This window comes from Haliaeetus albicilla, chromosome 31 (genome assembly GCF_947461875.1).
Source record: "Haliaeetus albicilla chromosome 31, bHalAlb1.1, whole genome shotgun sequence".
NCBI classification, from domain to species: domain Eukaryota; kingdom Metazoa; phylum Chordata; class Aves; order Accipitriformes; family Accipitridae; genus Haliaeetus; species Haliaeetus albicilla.
Window position 1 is genome coordinate 3,127,388 of NC_091513.1, and position 19,586 is coordinate 3,146,973.

Consider the following 19,586-nt stretch of genomic DNA (forward strand, 5'->3'; position numbering starts at 1 on the left):
GGCTGTTTTGCCCAAGCCATAAGCCCTGGGGAAATGGAGCTAAGGGAAGAGCAGAGCTCGCTCCCGCTCCCGCTCCAGACTTGCACTGGGCAAGAGAGCCCGAGAGAGGCAGGGCACGAGCGGTGCCTTGGAGGTGCAAGAGCAGCAGGCAGGGAGCTAGGCGAAAGGGCCCAGAGGAGCCCTGACAAGGGGCTGTGCTCAGTGCTACAGAGGACAAGAAGCAACCCCCGGGAGCATCCCTTGGAGCCCGGCCTGGGAGTCCGAAAGCTTCCTCCCCCCGGATGCGGGGCACGAGGGCCACCTTCGTGGAGCACGAGCAGCGGGCACCTAGCCACAACGGCCCAAAGGAGCCCTGGCGAGGGGCCGTGCTCAGTGCTGCAGAGGAAGGCAAAAAACCCCCGGGGACACTTGCTAGCCCACCGTGGGGGAAAAAAAGCCTTCCTCCCCCTAGCTGCAGGGCACGAGAGGCCATCTTCGTGGTGCACGAGCAGCAGGCAGTAACCTAGCCAAAATGGACCGGAGGAGCCCTGGCAAGTGGTCCTGCTCAGTGCTGCAGAGGAAGGCAAAAAACCCCCGGGGCCCAGTGCCAATCTGCGCCGGGGGAAAATTCCTTCCTGACCCCAGAGCTGGCGATCGGCTGTTCCCTGAGCACGTGAGCAAGACCTGCCCCCTGGTCCCGCAGACTGGTCACGCCTCCCAGGGGATGCCCAGCCCCAGATTTTGTCAAGGCCGCTACCCAAGATGATTTTGCTCCTTTGGAGGAAGCTCTCCTCTTCGGGATGCACCCGAGACTCCTCCCAGGCATCTCCCAGAGTCTTTTAGCCTCTGCTTTACCTACCTAACGCCTCAGGTAGCAGCCCCAGACTCTTCCAAGGAAGCTACCCAAGACGATTTTTCTCCTTTGCAGGAAGCTCTCTCCTCTGGGATCGACCCAAGACTCCTCCCAGGCATCTCCCAGAGTGTTTTGACCTCTGCGTTCGGGACCGGAGATCCCAGCTGCCTGCCCCAGACTCCTCCAAGTAAGTAGCTCAAGACATTTTTTTTCTCCTGTAGAGAAATCTCTCAACTCCGACAGCCACCTGAGACTCCTCCCAGGCACCTCCTAGAGTCTTTTGGCCTCTGCTTTACGTACCTAAGATCTCAGGTAGCAGCCCCAGACTCCTCCAGGGAAGCTACCCAAGATGATTCTTCTCTTTTGCAGGAAGCTCTCTCCTCCAGGATTGACCCAAGACTCCTCCCAGGCGTCTCCCAGAATGTTTTGACCTCTGTGTTCGGGACTGGAGATCCCAGCTACCTGCCCCAGACTCCTCCAAGTAAGTAGCTCAAGACATTTTTTTTCTCCTGTAGAGAAATCTCTCAACTCCGACAGCCACCTGAGACTCCTCCCAGGCATCTCCTAGAGTCTTCTGTCCTCTGCTTTACCTACCTAAGGTCTCAGGTAGAAGCCCCAGACTCCTCCAAGGAAGCTACCTTTGAGGTTTTTTTCTTTTTTGGAGGAAGCTCTGCCCTCCGGGATCCCCCTGTGACTCCTTCCAGGCGTCTCCTAGAGTCTTTTGGCCTTTTCTTATAAGGCCCTGAGATCCCAGGTAGCAGCCCCAGACTTGTCTAATGAAGCTACCCCGGATGATTTTTCTCCTTTGGAGGAAGCTCTTTCCTCCGGGATCCACCCAAGACTCCTCCCAGGCATCTCCCAGAATCTTTTGGCCTCTGCTTTACGGACCTAAGATCCTAAGAAAAGATAGCTATGAAAAGGCCAAAAGGCTCTGGGAGATGCCTGGGAGGAGTCACAGGTGGATCCCAAAGGGGAGAGCTTCCTCCAAAAAAGAAAAAACCTCAAGGGTAGCTTCCTTTTAGGAGTCTGGGGCTGCTACCCAAGATCTTGCACGAGCAGCAGGCAGTAACCTAGCCAAAACGGACCGGAGGAGCCCTGACAAGTGGTCCTGCTCAGTGCTGCAGAGGAAGGCAAAAAACCCCCGGGGCCCAGTGCCAATCTGCGCCGGGGGAAAATTCCTTCCTGACCCCAGAGCTGGCGATCGGCTATTCCCTGAGCACGTGTGAGCAAGACCTGCCTCCTGGTCCCGCAGGCTGGTCACGCCCCCCAGGGGATGCCCAAGCCCTGTTCTCCCTGAACCTGGAGCCACCTCGGGGCTTCCGAGAGTGGCCAAGTGCCCCCGGCCTGATCGACCTTGGGGGCAAGAATCCTTCCCACGCCTTCGGGCCACCAGCGGGTGCTCCAAAGCACTGGGAGCCCTGGCAACATCTCTGCATCCCACTTCTTACGGCTGCTGCCACTGGTTCCGCAGGGAGTGAGGACGGCGAGCTCTGCAGTGCTCCTCAAGAAGGCATTCCCTTGGTCTTGCCACAGCTCTCCATCCAAAAAAGCCTGATGGCCTCGGGCACCTCCAGGGCTTGGTGGTTCTTCTCGTCTCCAGCAGCCTGGTGCAGCCTCCGGTCTTCCTCCCTCAGCGCCCGGCAAGTAATTCCAGCGGCTCCTCACAGACTTCCTCTGGGATGTCTCTGGGCCGCCTGCCAGGCAGACTGGCAGTGGGACAGGGGAGGCTGCCCCTTTTATAGTGCCCCGGGGCATTGTGACTGCTGCGTTGCCGGGTGGTGGCACTGCGACACGGGGGGAGGGGGGGGGGTGGTGTGAGGGGGCCCCCCGTGCGCAGCGCTGCCCGCTGCCCCTCGGCCCAGCATCCTTCGGAGGAAGGCCTTTGGGGCGCCGGCCCCGGGGGCTGTGTTGCATTACCGAGTCCAGAAGTTTGGCAGAAAATAAACCGCCTTGCGTTCCAGCTTATCCTCAGATGTCAGAGGGGCTGGGGACGGCTGGGTTTAATTTCTGAGTGATGTCCAATTCAATGCTCTAAGGGCGGTCGCATTCAATGTGCTGAACTATCACGATGAGGGATGCCCTTAATAGCGTACTGCACTCTGGCTTAGCTGCGTTCAACGCACGAGAATGACCAGACTTAGGGAGTTTGGTTGCGCTAACAAATTATCACGACTAGATGAATGAGCAGCACAGTTTATTAAAGCAACAGTACAGGTGCTTTTGGATTGCCCGTGATAAATAGACTGTCTGCAAAGCACGTGCAGGTGACAATACAGTCGCCTACAAGCGCGTTAAATGATGAAAGAAAAGAGCTCTAAAGAATTCTAAGTTTCCCAGGGAAGCACTCGGTACAGCCGAGTGTTCGAATCTCACACAATAGGCAACCCTATGGCGGGGGGGAGAGAGGCTCAGCCCATCGACTGATGCCAGAAGTCAGCAATGTCCTCCCGACTTGTCTGTGATGGTGTCTTCCCTGACATTTCTCCTCTCTTAAGCCCTTTTATGTTTTCTGAGTTTTTCGGTGGAGCTTGAGTGACTCTAGTCACACATACCTTTCCTTTGATTGGTATAAAGTTCTCTCGGTTTGCTTTTAAAGGTATACGCTAGAGAAAATTCAGAGCGCGTGCTCAGTGGGGGGTGGTTGCACCTTGGAGGTGGGTAACTTTGGGGGTGGAGGTGTGTTTTGGTATTATAATGAGCAGAGTTCACCTGAAACATGTCCAGAAGAACAAGATGGACTTCGTCAGCATCAAACTGCTGACGTCCTTGAAGAAGGTAGGCAGCCCGTTGCGTTGGCCAGCCGGGGTGGGAAGTGGCCTCCACGTGGAGGATGCCTGGGTGTCTGGGTGTGCTCTGGCTGTCTGCGGTGAGGTGCTCGGGGAGGTCCAGGCTCTGCTCAGGAAGCCTGTGTCCCGGCAAAGTGCTGGTGGTGCAGAGCTGGGCCCTGCTGTCTGCCTTCAACGTGCTGCAGCAGTTCTCCACCCAGGGAGGGTGGCTGGGGAAGCGGTGAGGGGTCCTCAAACCCCAAGCCCAGGGCTGGGTTCACCTCTTCTGCCCGTGGTTCCCCCAGGCTGCTCTGGGAGAGATCATGCCTTAACTAAAAAACTGCAGGGAAGCACTGGTGGTGTGATGTACAGGGAAGCTGTGTCTTCTTGCCATGGTCCGGGAGCACAGGCGGCCTTCTCCCACAAATCCTGAAAGGGGGATATTGCCTTGCCATGACCTCAGGTTGATGGGGGTGCAGCCTGCCTCGATGATGGGTTTAGGGTGGTCCCTGCCTGGGGAGACTCACAGTGACACAGTGGCCCCCTCTGTCCCTCAGGTGAAATACCTGACGCATGACTGGTGGCTGACGCTTTACACCCTGCGGTTCTCAGAGCTGCTGGAGGTGAACGAGGAGGGCACCAAAGTGAGGCGGTGGGTGATAGCATATGTCCATACATTCTGTATGGTATGTCTAAATATTTGTTGGTTTTAATATTTTGTACCAGCCGTGGAAACTGGTTTGCTGCTAGGTGACTGTAAAAGTGAGATTTGGTAAATAATTATTAGAAATCTTATACTAACACTATGATTGAAAAAAGAGACAGAAGTGTAGCCAAGTAATTAACTAGTAGAGGTAGTTACTCCTAAGTTTTACAGTTCTTTGCTCTTATGACTGGATGTTCCTGTACATTAGATAAGATTAATATTGAAACTGACCATATATGACTGAAACCATGTTAAGCTCCAAGATCAAAGAACAAGGATGACGAACAAGACTTGAAGGTCAGCCAACAGAATTTGAAACGGATCGGTGGTCGCAAAAGCAGCCCTTTGACTCAAATGAAGAACCGTTGCATGTGATCAGATGTAGGCAGTACTATGATACTCAGTTACAATAATTTTTATGTATATGTATACTAATCTGATTAATATGTAATTGGTTACTCCATATAACCTGTTTGTGCTGAAGCTGTGGCACGCGTGCTAGGTGGAACTATCCCCCGTGCATCCAGCGCTGCAATAAAGAATGCCTACTTTCTAAAACTCCAAAATGAGTCTTAGAGAGTTTCTTCGACTGGCTTTTCGGTATCATGGGTCCCCATCCCCGAGTCCCTGCTGAGTGTCCCCCCCAGCAGACTGCTGCTGGCCTGGGAGCTGCTGACCCTGGAGCAGGACGTGCTGCTGCTGCTCCAGAAGAATTTCCTCAAGACCATCACGAGGATGTTCAGCCCCTTCGGCACCATCGCCTCCATCCGCATCCTGTGGCCGGGCCGCAAGCTGCCCTCGGATGTGCGGAAATACACGTCAGACTTCCCTGAGCTGCTGAGCAAGCACTGTGCACTGGTGGAGTACAAGAGCCTGGGGAGCGCTTCAGCCTTGAGGAGCCTTGAGGACCTCGGCCACCAGAGCTGTCCGCGTGGTGAGAGCATCAGGGTGGTCCGGCTCTGCGGGAAGGGCTCCAAGAAGACAGCCAGGGCCAAGAGGGAGGTGGCGGAGGAGCTGATGGACCAGCCGGGTTGGAAAGTGCAGGCGGTGGCCGCGACCTTCCCCAACGGCCTCGGGGACTCCCTGCTCTGCAGCTCCCCGGAGTTGAACGGTGCCCAGGCGCTGCCACCCCTCCTCCTGCACAAGGACCCCGCGGCACCCTCCTGGCCCGGCAGCAACTTCAAGCCCAGCAATTTCAGCAATGCCTTCACTGGATTGCTCCTCGCCAGCAAAGTCTTCCCTCCGCTCGGGACAGGCTTGGGCACAGGCAGCTGCTACGGCCTCTGCTCCAGCACTGAGAGCACTCGTGGCTGCGGCTGGGGGAGTGGGGTGGGTGCCTGGGCACCCTGGCCCAGCAGCCCCTCTCCAGATGCCAAACCTCTTGCCAGCAATCCTCCGGCAGCGACGTGGGTGCCTGAGCCCCTCGGCCTGCAGGATGCGGTGCTTTGCCTGCCCCACTGTTGTCCCAGAAGTGGGGTCATTCACCCGGTGTGCAAAATGCCAATATAAACACAGAGCAGAGGTATTTTATTCCAGTTCTTGTTTACGCAAAGATGGGGGCTAGGTGGTAATCCGCAAAGCTAGCACCCCTCATGCCTAAACGGGCAAGCAATTTATACAGTTCAGTTATACATATTCAATTTCCAAAGTTCTTCCAAAAACTATTACTGGGAGTCGCTTATCTCGCACAGTTTCCATTGGGCTAAAGTTTCCCTGCTTGGAATTAAAGGTACAGTGTTCTTTTCTTTTACAGCACATGCTCAAGGAGAGTGGGGGGGTAAGTCTTTTTGGTGTGGAATTGAGTTGGTGGTCATGATCTCCCCCTGCCACCTTTCTTTACCTTTCCTCCAGTTTTCGAAGATTTTTCTGACTTCATGCCTATTAGCAATTATTCAACTTTTTGGCGCCTCCTGGGGTAGGATGTTCCCTTCTTCTCAGTCTTTTAGTTCTTCTTCAGGGGCACAGTTGTTAGCAAGGCATGCATTGGTTATACAAAGGGGATCTTGTTTCACAAGACCTTTGTGGCCTTTTTCGTGTGGCTTAAGTACATAATTTCTTAAGTACATCATTTCCCCCTGTGGTGGGTTGACCCTGGCTGGACGCCAGGTGCCCACCAAAGCCGTTCTATCACTCCCCCTCCTCAGCTGGACAGGGGAGAGAAAATATAACAAAGAGCTTGTGGGTCGAGATAAGGACAGGAGAGATCACTCACCAATTACCATCACTGGCAAAAGAGACTCCGCTTGGGGAAAATTAACTCAATTTATTACAAATCAACCAGAGTAGGGTAATGAGAAATAAACCCAAATCTCAGAACACCTTCCCTCCACCCCTCCCTTCTTCCTGGGCACAACTTCACTCCCGGATTCCCTACCAACCCCCCCCAGTGGCACAGGGGGACGGGCAATGGGGTTTACGGTCAGTTCATCACACGTTATTTTCTGCCGCTTCATCCTCCTCGGGGGAAGGACTCATCACATTCTTCCCCTGCTCCAGCGTGGGGTCCCTCCCACGGGAGACAGTCCTCCATGAACTTCTCCAACATGGGTCCCTCCCACGGGCCGCAGTTCTTCACGAACTGCTCCAGCATGGGTCCTTTCCACGGTGTGTAGTCCTTCAGGAGCACACTGCTCCAGCGTGGGTCCCCCGTGGGGTCACAAGTCCTGCCAGAAAAACTGCTCCAACGTGGGCTCCTCTCTCCACAGATCCGCAGGTCCTGCCAGGAGCCTGCTGCAGCGCGGGCTTCCCACAGGGTCACAGCCTCCTTCAGGCACCCACCTGCTCCGGCATGGGGTCCTCCACGGGCTGCAGGTGGATATCTGCTCCACCGTGGACCTCCATGGGCTGCAGGAGGACAGCCTGCCTCACCATGGTCTTCCCCATGGGCTGCAGGGGAATCTCTGCTCCGGCGCCTGGAGCATCTCCTCCCCCTCCTTCTTCACTGACCTGGGGGTCTGCAGGGTTGTTTCTCTTACATGGTCTCACTCCTCTCTCGGGCTGCCATTTCTGTCTGTCCCAGCAACTTTTTTTCCTTCTTAAATATGTTATCACAGAGGTGCTGCCTTGGCCGGCGTCAGGTCCGTCTTAGAGCCGGCTGATATTGCCTCTGTCGGACACAGGGGAAGCTTCCAGCAGCTTCTCACAGAAGCCACCCCTGTAACCCCTCCCTGCTACCAAAACCTTGCCACACAAAGCCAATACACCCCCACTTTGAGACTATGAGATCTCTTCATATGAGTCTCATAAGTCTCACTACTTCATTTTATCGTTACATATGCTCTAGCCATGGCTTGTAAAACCAGTCTCTTGATAGAACTTAAAACAACACAAAGTATGATTGTAATAATGACAACAGTGGTCGAAGTTTAAATTAGGTTTGCCAGCCATCCAGTAAGGGAGGATCCTGTTCCATGTAATATTTTATTTAACCACCCTATTTCCATTGTTGTTCTTCTTCTTTCTTAGAAAGGTAATATTCCCCAATTTAAAGGATTGTCTGCCAGCTCAGATGGAGGGAGACAAGCGGTTACACTAACATTCTGGATTTGCCCAAAGGACTGGATAAGCTGTAAAACCAAATTCTCTTGACCTACTGCTAGTACCAAATGGGATCTTATAATATTCAGGTTCTTCATTCTCTCAAAGTTCAATGGTCTCAGATATTAGCTGAAATTTGAGTTTCCCAGTCTGTGGCTGTCCACTTTCCCTGATCTGGTTCTGGTGCTCTTTTCACTCATGTGTAATGAATCCAGGAGTCCATTCCTTCTACTCTGGCTGCAGTACAGGTTTTCAATAACATGGTGTGAGGTCCTTTCCACCTTTATCCAACAGGAGAGAGGCCTTCTGATTTAGATACCTGTGTAGTGAAGATAAAGTATGCGAAAGAGAAATCAAATACTCTTTAACATCAGCCTGCCCTTTTATATGCATTTGGTCTCCTGTGATGTTAGAAAGACTCATGGGATATGCTTTCCCATAAACAACCTTAAAAGGACTTACTTTCCCTTTGACCCTAGGAGTTACTCGAATTCGTAAAAGAGCTATAGGTAAAGTTTCTACCCATTTAAGGTGTGTTTTCTTGACACAGTTTAGCAAGTTGCCTTTTAAGAGGTTGATTCATTCTTTCTAGCTTCCCACTTGATTGTGGCCTCCGAGGGGTGTGTAATTCCCACTTAATCTGTAAAAATTTAGAAATCTCTTGCATGACTTCTGCAAGAAAATGAGGCCCATTATTAGAGGAGATTCCTTCTGGAATACCAAATCGGGGTATTATTTCCTTCAATAAGATTCTAATTACCTCTCTAGCTCTTTGTTGGCATGGCAAGGGAAAGCCTCTGGCCAGCCAGAAAAGGTATCTACCAATGTCAATAAATATTTATATTCGTTATACCTGGGTAGCTCTGAAAAATCTATTTGCCAGTATTCCCCAGGAATTATTCCTTGTTTCACAATTCCTCCTATAACTTTTTTCCCAATTTTTGGATTATTAGCACAGCAGATGGTACACTTTTTTTACTACCATGTCTGCTACCCTTTGTATCTTTGGTCCAAAAAAAATTTCTTTTTGCAGTTATTGTCAATGCGTCTTCTCCTGGATGCATCTCCTGATGTAATCTCTTGAGCGAAGTTTCCATCATTCTTTCAGGAATCAATAATGGCGTTAGCGGTGTTATCCACCAACCTTGTCCATTTTTGGAGCAGTCTATCTGTTCTGCTAATTCATCTTCCTTCTCAGTATATTTTGGTGGTGGTAATTCTAAACGAGGCCCTGGAATTAAAGCTTCTTCAAATTTCGGCTCCTTTAGAACTGCCTTTTTAGCAAGACAATCAGCCTTCCAATTTCCTTTTATAATTTCACTATTTCCTTTTTGGTGGGCTTTGCAATGCATTATTGCAACCTTTGGTAAGAGAACCGCTTGCAGCAGTCTCATAACTTCAGTCCCATATTTTACTGGAGTTCCCTGTGAGTTTAACAGTCCTCTTTCCTTCCAAATTGCCCCCAAATTGCATGCACCACCCCAAATGCATATTCAGAATCTGTGTGTGTATATATATTTACTCTTTTTCCATGACTTAGTTCTAGAGCTCGCATCAATGCTATTAATTCAGCCCTTTGAGCGGATGTGTTGCTAGGCAGTGCCTTAGTCTCTAGTGGTTGGGCATTTGTTACCACTGCATATCCAGCTCTTCGTTTTCCTTCCAGCATAGAGCTGCTGCCATCAGTGAAGAGCTCTACTTCTGCATCAGGCAGGGGTTCATCCTGTAGGTGTGGTCTGCTGGAATACACTTGTTCAGTCCATCTGTGAGCATGGTCGGCACGTGACTGCTGGATTATGACAATATGCCACGTGTACAAAGCCCATGAACCAATAGACAAGGTGGCTACGGCTCGCGCAGCGCGCCTGGCCAGCGAGCGCATGCGTCATAGGCTCCCTATGTTGCAACTGAGGCGTGTTTTGGCACCCGCTGGCCACGTGTGCCGAAACCCATTCCTCTGCAAATGTGTAAATACCGGGATTTTTCTGGAGAGCATGGGGCTGGTGTACGGCGAGGCCACCATTGCCTCCGTGGGGACGCCCATGTAAAGCCGGCACCTACCGATTGCTGGGCTGAGCTCGTGGTGCAAGACAGCACAAGAATGTACGGATGGTCCATCTTCCTCACAGTCCTCGGGTCGGTACGTTAATTTGCTTTACAAGATACCCTTAGCATAATGCATGTCTGTAGTTAATAAATGCTTGCTTTTCCCCTTCTAGTCAGTGTGTGTGTTCACCTTCTCGGGAATCTGCGAAATCACCCTAAAACAGCAACCCTGTTTTATGGAATGAAATTTTTTTAATGAAAACTATCAGGAAATTTGTAACTTTGTTCCCCAGCTTTATGGGAACCAGGGGATCGGCTGGGGAAATCTCAATATTCTCCCCAATCCCCTTTACTCAGTATCAGATGTCCCTAGCATAATTAGGTTAGTATTTGATTCTGGCCCCCTTTTCCTTGAGGATTCAGCAAATAATTTTTCTTTCTGTGGGCATTGTGTCCGCATTTTCTCGATAGGACCCCACTGATTGCTTCCAGTTGAATAGATCTGAGGTCGTGAACGGGACATGTACAAATACTGGCTGTCCCTCCAGCCCTATTGCCCGTCTCAAGGGAGCTTGTATAATGGGATGCTGTTCCCTCGTTCTCCCTGAGATTGGGCTAAAATTCTCACTCCCTGCTCTTGACCTGGAAGTGGGCTGGTCTTCCTTACAACAAATTTAATTTTCCAAGCAGTTTTCTATTCTTATCCCTTTCAGAATTTAATTCATCTTTCAAAAATGTCTTTTCAACCTCCAGTTGTCCATTATGAACACTGAAGGCTGCACTTATTTTCCATCCTGCCTCTAAAGCAGTTTTGGTCACTTCAGTTTCTAGTGCACTGAATTTTGTAGCTTCAATGAGATCGGCTGCACCCATTATCTTTGCCGTATCAGATTTCAGTGCCTCCTCCTGTGCACAAGTTAGACATGCTCCAAAAATAGTGCACAGGATACCTTTCCCTTTCCCTTTTGGGTTTTTGTTGTTGTTGTTGTTGTTGTTGGGTTTTGTTCCTTCGGGCAACTGAATAGTGGCTGGATAGAGACTCAGGGCATACTATTTGTTAAGGGATTTCAAGGCTCAATTCAGGTTTTGGTTCTTTGAATGGTGCAGCCACCGCCCTGTTTAGTTTAGGGCTTATCAGACAACCCAGGGCTAAGCTGTCTACACAGCTCCCCGTGAGTGAGTCATCTCTGCAGAGAGACAGGGCCTCAAGGCAACCCAAGGCTGGGTCGCTTTTGTAACCCCCCATGAGTCGCCTGTGTGCACTAGACATGGTGAAACTTGTTTGGGAGCTATGAGCCGGACAATCCATACAATCCACCCCGTGACCTGCGTCACAATTCAACCACATGTATGTCCTCCTTGACCGATGTATTGGTATAAGTTGTGTCTGTCTGCTTTGGTAGAGTTATGTATTCCTCAGTTTCTGGGTGAACCCTTACCTGAGAGTTTCTGGGTGAACCCTTACCTGAGAGATAGATCTTACAATCATTCTTTTAACACAACTAATGGCAATGCATACTACAATAATAGAAAGGATAATCACTACTATCCTGCGATTTCCTTTTCTCATCCCTTCCTTCTACATTTACCAGATTCCCCTCTGGGACCAACATCTGCACATCTTCAGCCTCCCCACCGTCCTTAACACACTGCCTTTTACATTCTTTTCCAATACAACAATTCTTTTTCTTTCTCTTTCCATTAATACTTTCTGCTAATACGTTCCATAAGCATCATCCACCAACAATCTACGTTTTTACAGTTTTCATGATCACATCTTAAAAAACAAATCAACATACGCAACTTCACCCCATTTATCATCTTTCTACAAAACAACGTCAATTGTAAAACAGTGTTATAATTCAGCAATCCATTCTCTGGCCATTTTCTCCATCCTCCAATTCATACATCAGCCACCATTGTGCACAATAAGCTTTTAATTTATCTTTCTTTAGGGGATCCTCTCCAAACTTGTTCCAATTTTTCAGGATGCATCCTAAGGGAGAACAAAGGGGAGTCTCCTGGGAAGTCGCATTGCCCATATCGGTACCGATTCTAAACCAGCGTTCTGTCCAGCAAATGAGGGATGTCTCCCTTCATTACAGAAACAATGTGTAGAATCGAACCCAGTGTTTCATACACCAAAACGAGGGACGTCTCCCTTTGTTACAAATCAATGTGTAGGAAGGAAATTATGCTCCTGCTGCATAACTTTCCTGATGCATCTTACACAGAGCCCAAAGAGGACAAAATGTCCCCAAATGCTTGCTACTCCCCCTGAGACTTTTCCTTCTTCCCTTATTTATCTATCAGAAAATATCTCTTTTCCAATAGCGTTGCACCATTGTGCGCTTACCGCCTGACTGCAGGAGAGGAGCCGATGGAGTCCCCGATCAACGGGTCGGTGCGCGCTGGAGTCCACTCAGTTCTCCTCTCCCCATCGGGTGCGGCAAGACTGTTAGCGAAAAAGCCGGCCAAAGAAACTCTCTAAGACTCAATTTTGGAGTTTTAGAAAGCAGGCATTCTTTATTGCAGCGCTGGGTGCATGGGGGATCGCTCCACCTAGCTTGCGCACCATTACCTACAGCAAGCAAAATTTATATTGTTCCAGTCATATACAAATTCCTATTATCATTTACATAGTGCCCGCCCTTTGGTCATGCGCGGGGCAGGTCATCTCTTCTTCCTAGTTAGCTGGCCTTGGCAAGTTTTAATTACAAAAATTCAGCAGAACTCAAAGCTTATCATCAAGGCCCAAGACTTCTTCTCTGTTGACGCGTATCAGGCCCGAGGCCTCCTGTCTGTTGGCGACTTTAGCACATACCATTGACAAAGCTCAAGGTTTTCTTATCTAATTACTACATACCAAAATTTCAAAGTTATTCAAGCAAGCAAATGTCCGTCACTGCAGCAATACAGTGAAGTTTTCCAGCGATACAGTGAAGTTTTCCTTCTCATGCCTTTATTCAAGGCATCAACTCCCCCCCCCTTTTATTGAGACTTTGGACCTACAGATCCAAAGCCTCAATACCCAATCTTAATTTTCATGTACACTTGATTATAACAGCTACAGCACTGAATCATTATGCAGGCTAAGATGCACACACAGATTACAATTATTGCAATAATGAATAGATTTTTCAACCAAATCCAATTAGGTAGCCATGAGGTAAGTTTGTGCCATAAGTCCTCAAATCCCCAGGATGTATTGTCCTTCGTAACCTGATGTAAGATCTTTGTTTGTTTCCAAATCTCTGCTAGATGAGTAGAAGTTCTGCCACTTTGATCTATGTATGTACAGCAGCTCGTATTAACAATTGTACAAACACCTCCCTGTGAAGCCAGTAGTTAAGTCAAGAGCCATTTGATTCTGCATTACTACATGAGACAAACTAGATATTTCGATTTGTAATGGCTGTATGGCACCGGCGGTTCTGTTTTCAATGTCCTCTATAACAGGTGATGTATTTACTATTGCCTTTTCCAATTCACTAACTCCAATTCAAGGGATAAACCATCTGGCAAAACTATGGAATCCTGAGGAATGATCTATAATGGGATTATGAACCCTCCTGGTTTGTTTGAGAAACCCATCCGCTCTGTTCATGCAATCTGTCAATTATTGTTACATTGGGGACTACGGCTCCTAGTGGGCATGCTCCTTGCCAATTGGGAGGCAGTACTTTTCGAGCACATGTTCCGCATAACCAATACCAACCGCTTCCTTCTGGGACTTGGAGGCCAAAGTGATCTGATGTGTCCGTATGACTTAGTGCGGGCCTCCAACATGATCTGGTCCTGTTCCATCCTGGGAAACATCCTACAAAAGTTTTGTCATTTCGTCTAGCAGTGTAATCATCACACCCATCTTCTCCAGACTTAAGGGTGTAGGAGCTTAGAGAGTCATTATCTGGCCCATATAAGCATACAGTGGAATTTAGGTTATCTTTTGTGATGGTAACTTGTAACCTTCCTTCTTGTCTTTTTCCGGAGAGGCTTGGCCACCATGCATTGTCTGATGTCCTTTACCATATTGTGGATTGTTAAATAATGATACATTTATTGGCAGTGGCACTGCTATCAAGGGTAGGACTTAGCTTTGTCCAGAGCCTGGCATTTGGGTAGAAATCCAACAATCACTTTTGTGGAGTATTTGAGCTATATTCTGTGTTAAAATTAAATGGAGGTTCTGATCCCAAGATGGTATCTGGCACAATTGCTACCGTAATTGTTACAAACAAATCATAAAAATCAGTCATAACTTTTTCAATTTCCATTTAAGGGGAGACTCTTGTTCAACTGTCCATGAGGTTGGAGCCCTTTTCATCTTGGAATAATGAATCCACGGGCCTTTCCCTTGGACCTTGACAGCTGTATAAGTAGTCAGGAGCCCCTGGAATGGCCCCTTCCACTTCTCAGTTAGCGGCTCCAAATTCCACGACTTGATGTAGACCAAGTTTCCAGGTTGAAATGGATGGGCTGGTGTATCCAGTTCCAAGGGCCTGCTTGTCGTCACGTACTTGTGCAATTCCTGTACGGTCTTTCCCAAGGACATTAAGTAATTATTCAAGTCCATTTCCCCTTTAATGTGAATTGTTCCTGGTCTATGTGGGGCCTGGTAAGGCCTTCCATAAAGTAAGTTGCAAGGGCTCAAGCTGTTTCTACCACGAGGTTGTATTCTAATTCTTAACAGCGCTCAAGGTAGCGCTTGTATCCAAGTCATTGATGCTTCCTGACATATTTTCCCGATCTGCAATGTAAGTGTATAGTCCATTCTTTCTACTTTTCCACTTCATTGTGGCCTATAAGGGGTATGGAGACCTCATGTTATGGCTAAGTTTTTACTCAACTGTTTTATAACTTCAGCAACAAAATGTGGTCCTCTGCCTGAGGACATTCCTAAAGGGATACTGAACCTCGGGATAATTTCTTTCAACAAGATTTTAGTTACTTCTCTAGCTTAATTGGTGTGACAGGGAAAAGCTTCTGGCCATCCAGTAAAAGTATCAACTAGAAGAAGAATGTATCTATATCCCCCTTTTCTAGGCAGTTCTGTAAAATCAATTTGCCAGTAGTCTCCTGGGGAATTTCCTCCTTTTGTAACCCCCAATATTAATTTATTACTGGTATTTGGGTTATTTTTACAACAAATTTCACATTTTTCCATGATAAATCGGATAATTTCTGTCATTGCTCGGCTTATAACTATCTTTTGAAGATGTTTTACTAAATTTTCAGTTCCCCGCTGTTCTTTATTTAGCAATGTTCTCATTTAGCAATTTCTCTCACTAATGAGGGTGGGATTATTATTTGCCCTGTGGGTGTGACAGCCCACCCATCTGTTTGTTCTTGTGCCTGTAAGGCCTTTATTGTTAGCATCTTTACTATCATATTTAGGTGGTGTTTCCGGTAAAGTTATTTCTTTTTCTGGTAATAATGCCATGATGCCTGTTTCTGCAGCCTCTTTGGCAGCTTCATGTGCCAATTGATTACCTATTTCTGGTGGGTTTTTTTCCTGTTCGGTGGGCTTTGCAATGCATTATTGCTACCGCCATTGGCTTTTGAATGCTCTGTAATAGTTCTTGTATCTGTGCAGCACGCTTGATTTCAGTTCCTTGTGCTGATAGTAGTCCTCTCTCTTTCCGGATGGCTCCATGGGCATGTACAACTCCAAAAGCATACTTAGACTCTGTCCAGATATTAACCTTTCTCCCTTCACTCAGTTCCAATGCTTGAGTTAAGGCTATTAGTTCTGCCTTTTGGGCTGATGTTTTGGGAGATAAGGCTCGTGCCTCTACTATGCCATCTAAGGTCGTCACGGCGTATCCTGACAGTCTCTTCCCATCGCGAACAAAACCACCGCCGTCAGTATATAACTCCCAGTCTGGATTTTCTAACAGAACGTCTTTAAGATCCGGATGGCTAGCATATATTTCCTCTACAGTTTGTAAGCAATCGTGTTCTGGTGAACTCTCCGCTCAATCAGTGGAGAGGAACACTGCAGGATTTGTAACTGAAGTGGTCTTGAGATCGATGTCATCTTGTTCTAGTAGTACCACTTGGTATTTCAGCGTACGGCTGAGGGACAACCAATGCCCCCCTTTTTGTTCCGAAACTGTGACTACCGTATGTGGTACATACACAGTAATTTCCCGAGATTCCGCTGGAGTTAAGATGTCATCTACATATTGTAATACAGTTCCCTGTCCATTTTCTTTTCTCCAAATCTCTAATTCATTCACCAGCTGATTTCCAAAAATAGTTGGGCTATTCTTGAAGCCTTGTGGTAGAACCGTCCAAGTATATTGTGTCTTTCGCCCTGGTTCAGGATTTTCCCACTCAAAAGCAAAAAGCTTTGTTCACTGGTGAGGGTAGTTAGTAACGTACACAGGTTTGCAACAACTGGATGTATATCTTGTACTCTCTGATTTATTGCTCTAAGATCCTGGACTAAACGGTAATCTTTTCCGTTAGCTTTCTTTACTGGTGAGATAGGTGTATTATATTTTGGCTCACATTCTGCTAGCAAGTTATATTTTCAGAATTTTTGAACTATTGGTACCAAGCCAGTTCTCGCTTCTGATTTTAAAGGGTATTGTTTAATTCTTACCGGTGACGATCCTAGATTTAGATCAATTCTTACTGGTTCCGCTCTCTTAGACCTTCTTGGAACTTCTCCTGCCCAAACGATGGGGATCACTGCATCTTCTATTTCTCAAGGTATCTTGTCCCTTTTGGGATTTGTATCCTGTAACAACAAGGCTATGGCTTCGACATATTTAGATTCTGGGATTAAAATTTCAACTTCCCCATCCTTGAATCTGATTTCAGCTTCTACCTTTTCAAGTAAAGCTCTACCCAGAAAAGTTTTCAGAGAAGTTGGAAAATATAAAAACTGGTGAGTAACCCATTGTTTTCCAAGTTTAAATTTCAGGGATTTGAAAAATGGCCAGGTCTCACGAGTCCCTGTCGCACCAATGACATTTATGCTTTTGTTACTTAAATTTCCTTCTAGTGTATTTAAGACCGAATACGTAGCCCCGGTGTTGACTAAAAATTCTGTTTCCTCATCTCCCAGCTTTGCTTTAACCAGAGGTTCTGCTGGGAGAGGTTGCTCTGGTCCCCATCAGTCCTCTGCCCCTGCTTACTTCAAAGGCTTCTCTCAGCACAGCCACAAATACACTTGATTCCTCTTTCCTTTAACATCCCTCTTCCTTAACCCTTTCCTCTTCTTGACCACTGTAGCCAAACACACTACCTCATCCATTAACTTCCCTCGTCATTCAGGGACATGTTTAGAAAAATATGTTTATTGGTGCACATATCCCAGGTTTCCACAATAGTAACATTTTCTTCTAGTGTTCCTTCACATTCTCCTTCTCTTTTTCTAGGTCTTAGTTCAGACCCTGTACCTGATCATCTTTCTTCCTAATCCTTATCTCACTTGTAAACTCCTTGCAAAAGCAACTGCCAATAAATCAGCCTCTTGTTGCTTTGCTCCTCTTCTTTTTTTTCTCTTTCTTTTTCTTTTTCTTTTTTTTTTTTTTTTGTTTCTGCTATCAGGGGCCATTTGACCCACAAGGACACTAATTGCAAGTGCATCATTAAAATTTTGTTAGCAGAGCTTGTCTGAGTCCCCCAGAATCACTGGGATGCTCATCAGGTCTCTGCCTGCATTCTTGCACTTTTAGTCCAGTTTACCAATTTACCCCTAGTTCTCCACATGCCCTAATGGCTTCTATGAAATTTCAGAGCCCTGTCTGAGAAACGGCTCAGTCTCCTACACCGTTACAGTCCCAGTTTCGATTTTTTTTTTTTTTTCCCCCTAGACTGTTGTGCTAGTTCTGCTCAGGGAAATTTAACATTCACCCTTCTCCTTTTCTTACAGGGACATCAGATCCCAGGTAGCAGCCGCAGCCTCCTCCAAGGAAGCTATCCTTGAGATTTTTTTTTCTTTTTTGGAGGAAGCTCTCCCCTCCAGGATCCACCTGTGACTCCTCCCAGCAACCAGGAGAGGCTTTTAACCTCCCTTTTAGGCACCTGAGATCCCGGGTAGCAGCCCCAGACTTCCCTAAGGCACCCACCCAAGATGATTTTTCTCCTTTGGAGGAAGCTCTTTCCTCCAGGGTCCACCTGAGGCTCCCCGGAGGCATCTCCCAGAGTCTTTTGGCCTTTTCTTATAGGGACCTCAGATCCCAGGTAGCAGCCCTGGATTCTCCAAGGCAGGTACACAAGATGATTTTTCTCTTTTGCAGGAAACTGTCTCCTCCAGGATCAACCCAAGACTCCTCCCAGTTATCTCTCAGAGTCTTCCGACCTCTGCTTTCGGTACCGGAGATCGCAGCTACCTGCCTCAGACTCCTCCAAGTAAGTTACTCGAAATATTTTTTCTCCTTTAGATAAATCTCTCAACTCTGCCAGCCACCTGAGACTCCTCCCAGGCATCTCCCAGAGTCTTTTGACCTCTGCTTTCAGGACCAGAGATCCCAGGTAGCAGCCCCAGACTCCTCCAAGTAAGTTACTCCAGGTATTTTTTTTCTCCTTTAGATACAGCTCAACTCCGGCAGCTGCCTGAGCCTCCTCCCAGTCATCTCCCAGAGGCTTTTGTCCTCTGCTTTACTTACATAAGATCTCAGGTATCAGCCCCAGACTCCTCCAAGGAAGCTACCCTTGAGGTTTTTTTTCTTTTTTGGAGGAAGCTCTCCCCTCCGGGATCCACCTGTGACTCCCAGGCATCTCCCAGTCTTTTGACCTCTGCTTTCAGTATCGAAGATCACAGATCAGATTCAACAAGGGTGTAAAGAGGGTCCCGCCGGAGGACATTTTGGAATCAGTCCTCCCAAGAGCAGCAGATCTGCAGTCAGGGACTCCCCCTTGGGTCGGGACGCCACCCGAGGTAACTCCTCAAGGTAGAGAGCCCTCAACTTTTAGGTGAGTGATACGCGCATTTTGAGTCATCATTTTAAATCTTAAGAGTTCTTAAGTCGGCTGTGTAGTATTAATTCCCCTTACATCACTGAGCCTGTGGTTTACAAAATGTTGCTGGAGTTCTAACTAACTTTTTACGAAAGAATAAAGCTGAGCTTTTAACACCTGTTGGATTTGACTGTGTGTGCCTCCATAACATCCCTTCGAGTGTAGGTTAAAGCTCTGCCAATGAGCCCCGCTAGCTCGTGAGCCAAGACCCCCTTCCCCCTTTGAGAAAGGCGAATCCCATCTGACACCAGCAGGCCTGGGGCCGTGCCGGCCACCCCACTATCGAAAAACCCAAAACTCTGGTGGGGACACCAGCCACGACCCACGTATTAACAGACCGGGTCCGTCTCTTTCTTCCAGTGTCGCTGCCTGCAGCTGGAAGGAGAGAGGGAAAAATAAGCCGTGTTCCAGATTCCCCTCCCAACCATCCCAAGGCCCCCCAAGTCTCTTTCAATCGCCCTTGGACCACGCGTTGCAGCTTCGTCGCCACCCAGGCGGAAGAGCAGTAGTGGGCAATAGCCCGTGGGCCGTCCCAGGCTGGGAAGTTTCCCAGTGCTGCCCTGAACCCGGGCCCCAGGGAGGCAGCAGGCTTCCCTAAGAGGAGGCTCTGTCCGGCATCTCGGCCCCTCTGTTCCCCTCAGAAGGGAGTCACCCACACCCCTAAGCCGTCTTGGCTTCCTCGGGGAGGTGGTCGTGATACGGGGGTAGGCCTTTCTGACCGTGG

The 19,586-nt window shown here is 48.2% G+C and overlaps 1 protein-coding gene across 1 annotated transcript in view; it reads left to right on the plus strand.

Moving 5' to 3' along the window:
- LOC138683102 (uncharacterized) overlaps window positions 1-19,371 on the plus strand; it is a 62,791-nt gene extending 43,420 nt beyond the window's left edge. The window contains exons 3-7 of the mRNA XM_069774624.1: window positions 4,155-4,249; window positions 4,882-5,791; window positions 18,142-18,253; window positions 18,651-18,782; window positions 19,223-19,371. Of these exons, the coding sequence (XP_069630725.1) occupies window positions 4,155-4,249; window positions 4,882-5,791; window positions 18,142-18,253; window positions 18,651-18,782; window positions 19,223-19,371 (1,398 nt within the window). The remainder of the gene's footprint in view (window positions 1-4,154; window positions 4,250-4,881; window positions 5,792-18,141; window positions 18,254-18,650; window positions 18,783-19,222) is intronic.
- Window positions 19,372-19,586: the final 215 nt, after the last annotated feature.